The sequence below is a fragment of the Sinocyclocheilus rhinocerous genome, unplaced genomic scaffold, assembly GCF_001515625.1.
Source record: "Sinocyclocheilus rhinocerous isolate Xijiao unplaced genomic scaffold, SAMN03320098_v1.1 scaffold945, whole genome shotgun sequence".
NCBI classification, from domain to species: Eukaryota; Metazoa; Chordata; class Actinopteri; order Cypriniformes; family Cyprinidae; genus Sinocyclocheilus; species Sinocyclocheilus rhinocerous.
Window position 1 is genome coordinate 854210 of NW_015629570.1, and position 6910 is coordinate 861119.

The 6910-nt window shown below is 32.3% G+C and overlaps 1 protein-coding gene across 1 annotated transcript in view; it reads left to right on the forward strand.

Annotated features, from left to right (window-relative positions):
• nab1a (NGFI-A binding protein 1a (EGR1 binding protein 1)) overlaps positions 1-3336 on the forward strand; it is a 14943-nt gene extending 11607 nt beyond the window's left edge. The window contains exon 9 of the mRNA XM_016551449.1: positions 3100-3336. Within this exon, the coding sequence (XP_016406935.1) occupies positions 3100-3173 (74 nt within the window). The 3' untranslated portion in view covers positions 3174-3336. The remainder of the gene's footprint in view (positions 1-3099) is intronic.
• The last annotated feature ends 3574 nt before the right edge of the window (positions 3337-6910 follow it).

Here is a 6910-nt window from a genome sequence, read left to right on the forward strand (position 1 = left end):
TAGTTCACCCAAAAATGAAAATTTGCTGAAAATGTACCCACACTTATGGCATCCAAGATGTAGAAGAGTTTGTTTGACCATCAGAACAGATTACTACACCACTTGCTCACCAATGGATCCTCAGCAGTGAATGGGTGCCGTCAGAATGAGGGTCCAAACAGCTGATAAAAACAGCACAATAATCCACACCACTCCATTCCATCAGTTAATGTCTTGTGAAGCGAAAAGCTGCATGTTTGTAAGAAAGAAACCCATCATTAAGACGTTTTTAAACTCCAAACCGGCTAAGCATACAGTTCCTCGATCCAATAATATTGTTTTATCCAGTGAAAAAGTCATTTTTCTGAATCAGGAGAGAAAGATGCACATATCAAGTTCGTTTACAAACGAAAACAGTAAAAAAAACAGCTCTAAACAAACATGTCAGGGATTTTGATGTGAGAGGACAACAGGGGATGGACTTTTTCACTTATTATGGATTATGGAGTTGTATTTTGGCGGTTTGAAGTGACGGTTTGAAGTTAAAACGCCTTAATGATGGATTTGTTTCTTACAAACATGCAGCTTTTCACTTCACAAGATGTTAACTGATGGACTGGAGTGGTGTGGATTATTGTGATGTTTTGATCAGCTGTTTGGGCTCTCATTCTGACGGCACCCATTCACTGCAGAGCATCCATTGGAATCCTTTTAATGTTAGAAATGGAAACGTAATCCTTTATGATTTTTGTGTATAGCCCTTAGAACACGTATTGTTCTCATTTTGTCTATATAACCATTTTCTAGTTAGAAGAAAAGTCCAATTCTGTCACTTTCTAAATTGCCCACAAGGTGGCAAGATAGCCTAAGATATTAGTACGCTTTCCTATAGAGAAAGATTAATTGTTCAATGCATATGTGTAAAATGAGTAATAGCATCTAATTACATTACATATTTGTGTTCATATGCTAATAATGTATATTATAGTGTGTGTGTGTGTGTGTGTGTGTGTGTGTGTGTGTGTGTGTGTGAACCTACAAGTCATCTAAATATATAAGGATAAAGCTCATATTCTACTTTAGTCTAGTTTTACTCTAGTCAAAATGCATTCTGGGATTGCCACACTATCCACAAAGGAGCCATGTGGTTCTGCCTTCAAATTTGGCCAAAACGTGGTATCTCTGAAGGCAGCGTAATGTTGCCGCCTACCTTTTGGAACAGCCTTCAAATGCTGTCTAGGTAGAGCGTTAATCTTTAAAGAACCAGCCGAGAAACGCTGTACAGATTAAAATGGCTCTTGTTGGACGCTGTTTTTGCATGCATGTTGTAGCCTGGATTGGCACAGGTTTATCTCAGTATCATCCTGGCACATTGACACCTACACCGCTCCATTAAACCCTGATATGTCAACGTAACGCGCATATCAGCAAGGCTTCAGAGAACTTTTTGTAATATATGCAATCTCTTGCATGCAAATGTCCTCGATGAAGGTAGCACTTTCTCTCTGAAACTCCTACCTGCCCTGTGCAAGCTGCGTTAGTACACTGCGAGTAGGTGAGGAAGGGGGTGTGGATTTACTCGTCTTTTTGACGTTTCGGGTTTTTCTTCCGCCCCAATGTGGGCAGAGCCTGATGTCAATCAGTGTCATTTACTGATCACACTGGTCTTTTGAACTGATTTGAATATCAGAAAAATACGTTTAATACCCTCCCCTGTCAATTTGGTGACATAGATTTGAAACACTAAAAAGTACCATACTTTATTTTGGCGTAAGCTCTTGCGCTATGTGTTTGTTTACTGGCAATGGCTGAAATGTGTTGAAAATTCCAGCATACTGAAACTGTTATGATATGAGAATTGATATGATAATTGATTGCACTTTTACTCTTGTTAAATAGTTTTTAAAACCACACAATGCACCAGAAACACTGAAAAAAAGTGCTGTTGAAATGATTATTATTCAAAAATTGCTAGTAAATATCACAAATAATTACAAAGAAATGGCAAGTAAAACACTGAGTTAAATATGACATTTTGAAGTAGAAAGAAAAGTATTTACTTGTAAAACATGCTCCATTATGTTTTTTTTTGTTGTTGTTGTTTGTTTGTTTTTTTACTCTGTACACATACAATTTAAAGGAATAGTTCACCCAAAAATGAAAATTTGCTGAATATTTTATCACCCCTCAGGCCATCCAAGATGTGTTTCTTCATCAGAACAGATTTGGAGAAATTCAGCATTGCATCACTTGCTCACCAATGGATCCTCTGCAGTGAATGGGTGCCGTCAGAATGAGGGTCCAAACAGCTGATAAAAACAGCACAATAATCCACACCACTCCATTCCATCAGTTAATGTCTTGTGAAGCGAAAAGCTGCATGTTTGTAAGAAAGAAACCCATCATTAAGACGTTTTTAAACTCCAAACCGGCTAAGCATACAGTTCCTCGATCCAATAATATTGTTTTATCCAGTGAAAAAGTCATTTTTCTGAATCAGGAGAGAAAGATGCACATATCAAGTTCGTTTACAAACGAAAACAGTAAAAAAAACAGCTCTAAACAAACATGTCAGGGATTTTGATGTGAGAGGACAACAGGGGATGGACTTTTTCACTTATTATGGATTATGGAGTTGTATTTTGGCGGTTTGAAGTGACGGTTTGAAGTTAAAACGCCTTAATGATGGATTTGTTTCTTACAAACATGCAGCTTTTCACTTCACAAGATGTTAACTGATGGACTGGAGTGGTGTGGATTATTGTGATGTTTTGATCAGCTGTTTGGGCTCTCATTCTGACGGCACCCATTCACTGCAGAGCATCCATTGGTGAGCAAGTGATGTAATGATAAATTTCTCCAAATCTGTTCCGATGAGCAAAAAAAAGCTCATCTACATCTTGGATGGCCTGAGGGTGCTAAATATTTGTTGTACTTTTGCTTGATTTGCTTATTGCCACATTTTATAACTCAGGTTTGAAGAAAAATTTGAAAAGGTGCCACATGATCAAACATGTATCTTGAATCTTGGTTCAATTTCTTTATTGCCATTTTAGGTATGCATGCAAGCTAACCAATACATTTTAAATTGAATTTTACACTTTTACATTTGCATTTCAGAAAATGGGTCTCAGAAGGAGCCCAGGCTTCTGGAAAAGAAGACCATCAAATCAGAACCAGAGGACTCTAGATAACATCTTGAGCCTCAAAGTGAAACCTGCGTTTTGTTTGCTCAGTGGATTTAGTACTGAAACTGTGTGGCCTTAAGAACTGTAAATGCCTAGAGATCCATTTATTTAGATTTTTAATTCTTAAGAATTATTTTTATTTCTAATTTTAGAGCAAAAAACATGAATGTCTTGCAGTCGGTGTACACAGAGAAATTGTCCAAGAGTGTATTTGTGCATTTTTTTTGTACATAATCTGTGTTTGTTTATTTGATAGCATGTCTTATTCGTAACTATTTTTATTTAAGCTATTCGTTATTCAACGGAAACACTGGAGTTTCGTAGAAAACGGTTGTGTAGTCCTTAGATTAGTTGATAAGGTTAAATGATGACATTCATCTGTTCGTATCGGTTTGTCGTTGAGGATGAACTTAACGTAAAAGAATACTGAATATGTAGAATTAGCTTTGCGTGTTTTTGCGATTGCGTCAGTTTAGATGTTAGTATTAGGAAAGTTTGTGTATTTGTTACCAGCAACTCTAGCCTTATTCTCGGCGTACAATAGTTTATCTCGCTGTCATTAAGCGTTAACTGTTACATTGTGACTGTGATTTTTCAGGAAAACAAATACTTTTTTTCATCACACGTGGGTGTTTTGTTCGTTAGCTGTGCTAATCTGTCATTCTGGTCTTTTCTGTGCACATTTGTTGTGTGTTTCATTCTTTATCTAGTCTTTGTGAAATTGTTCTACAAATAAAACCAAACTGGAAAAAACAGTTCACAAATTTTCTGTGATTTTTCAGAAAAAAGTTTGCAAACTTTTTTGTTCATTACATGTTTGTTTTGTTAGTTATTGTCAGTTTTAGAAAAGGTTTCTAAAAATATGGACATTTAAATTTAAAGCCTGAAATGTTTTCTAAAGAAACATGATAATGGGGGGAAAAAAAACATGACATGAGAGGAAAAATTATATTTCAATGCTTTAGTGTTCTCTCACAAAACTTGTGTGTTTCCCTGAGAAACTTTGCATTCGTTCACACTACTTTAGTGATGTGAGGAAACTATATTTCAGTGCTTTTGAGAACAAAGCAAAGTCAGATGCAGTAGTTTTGCAAAAGTAAACAAAAACAGCACATAATTATAATATAATCCAATAAATAATAAAATGATAAAATATTTAAATGCTATATCAAATATAAACTAAATATAAAAAATATATACTTTATTATTAATTATAATTCTGTATTTAATATTTCACATACAATACAGCAATAAACAAAAGCAGCAAATAATTGTAATATATTTACAATAAGTAATAAAATATTGAACAATATTTAAAACACAAAATATAACAATATAGAAAATAAATTGTATTAATAATAATTCAATATCTAATATGTTACAGCATTTACAATATTTACATATTTTACAGCGAATAACTATTTTATCAAATAAAAAATATATATAAATACAAAATAAGTATACATTTAAAAATATATTTTAATTTATATTTGTGTAGGGTTGGTGCAGGGCGATGAAATATAGAATAGTTTGTACAGTATAAAAACCATTACACCTAGAGTCCCCACAAGGAAAGCAAAGCAGACATAGCAGGCTTTCATAAGGGTTTCAAATCCACATTCAACAGTAACTCCTGTGTCACAATCTTCAGTTTGACGTCTAACCCTACAGTTTTAGATCACGTTGCATTCAGGGTTTGTAGCTATTATAATACTCATAATAGCAGGCCAGTCATCCGGTGAGTAACAGTCTGCATCCACAGGTTGCCATTCGCAGTCAATATCACGCTATGAACTGGCAGCATGGCTGTCATTTTGCATAATATTGTATCACAAATGTGCAAACTGCTCTCAGACCAACAGTTATAATCAGCTAATGGCTCAAACTCCCTGCATTTGAAGGTCAGCGCATCTATTAGCATACTATTATTTCTGAACTCCACCATTTAAGAAATGCCATAATTGGAGCATTACATGAATATGTTCAAAATAGCATACTAGCATACTCTTACTGTTTCTGCATGTCTGTCATACTGTGCACAGTATGTAAAACAGAGCACACTGTGAGAATACTGCATCCCACAATGCAATGTGCTCAGCTTGCCGTTGTATTTCCAGTGATAAATGAACCCCATCATGATTTTTAAGGTGGCTGGCTCATAATACTAGCATACAGCACAATAAATACTGTATACTGCTTACTATTCTTATAATAAATATTAATTATTATTAATTTTATATAATATGCTGAAATATTATTTGCATTTGCGATCCAAAACAAATGGTTCAAGAAGATAATAATTAATAATGTCGATGAACTGGTGAAATGTATTAATAATTAGTAATAAATTATATTAATGAATTATTATTATTATTATTATTATTATTATTATTATTTCATGCTTATATATAGCCTAGGCTATTTATCCATATATTAATTTTAATATCTTCTTGGCACATTTGTTCAGATTGCAAAGAGTAAATATTAATGAATTTTATTTCATATATTAATATTAATGAATATATTAATAATTAGTTAACAAAAATTAATATAAATTAATAATATTAATTCATCCATATAAACACACACACACACAAGACTGAAAAAAACGAATGATATGATATATGTGATTTTAATAATTCATGTTCATTATAATAATTAATAATATTGTTAATAATTAAAATAGTATTATAATTAATAAAGCATTATTATAATCTTGTTGACTTGATCAGACTGTATGCAAAAAATGTAAATAAGTCAAGTTTAATATTAAATATTAAACATTTTATTATGAATTATTATTTATAAACACGAATTATAGAAAATATAATTCATTATAATTCATATTTAGATATTTAACAATTATGTACACACATATAGTTGAGACATTTGATCAGATTGCAAAAAGTGGATTACAAATATTCAAATTATATTTTATAAGATATAATTTATTAATAGTTAATATTTGTTGTAGCAATTAAATATTAATACTAGCCTATATAATATTAAGTTTTGTTATTTAATCATTAATTCTTATAATAAATATAATTTATTATTAATTATGATTTGTATTTGTTATTGTATTTTTGCAGTTTCATGTGAGTTTACACAAATTCGTATGAAAAATTATGCTCAAAATATTTATTTTCGAGATCATAACAGGACTCCAGTCGCTGAAGAATACGTGACGTAGTGATATCATCGGCGAAATATTTATTTTATTTATTTATTTAAATATGAATATATAAATATTATAAACATGCTTATTGTTACATACGGTTTGACATATTATTTTCTCACACACAGTATGCAGTGCATAGATATGTATACACCTTTTTCACATTTCCGGCTTTCTCAGCAGCAGAAGTCGTCATAGTTGGGTAAACTTGAAACTTAAACTACCACACATATATTTTTTGCATTCCCATTTGCTCAAATAGCAAAATAAACACTCCATGATAGTGTTTTCACGACTTTCAAAAAGAAAAAAGGAAAAAAATTGAGACAGAACGGCAGTCAGTAGAGAGAACGATGTCAAATTTACCGTCACTCCCATAGACGCGTCAACTATTTATTTATTTATTTTATTTTTTGTAATTGATGTAAAATTAATATAATACAAAGTATAGTATTATAAATGTATATACATTTTTTTTTTAAATGAAGATACAAAAAACTTTGGAGGATTTACGATGCTGATGACCGTTGAAATGCGTCATCAAGCGCAGGGAAGTGATTGGCGT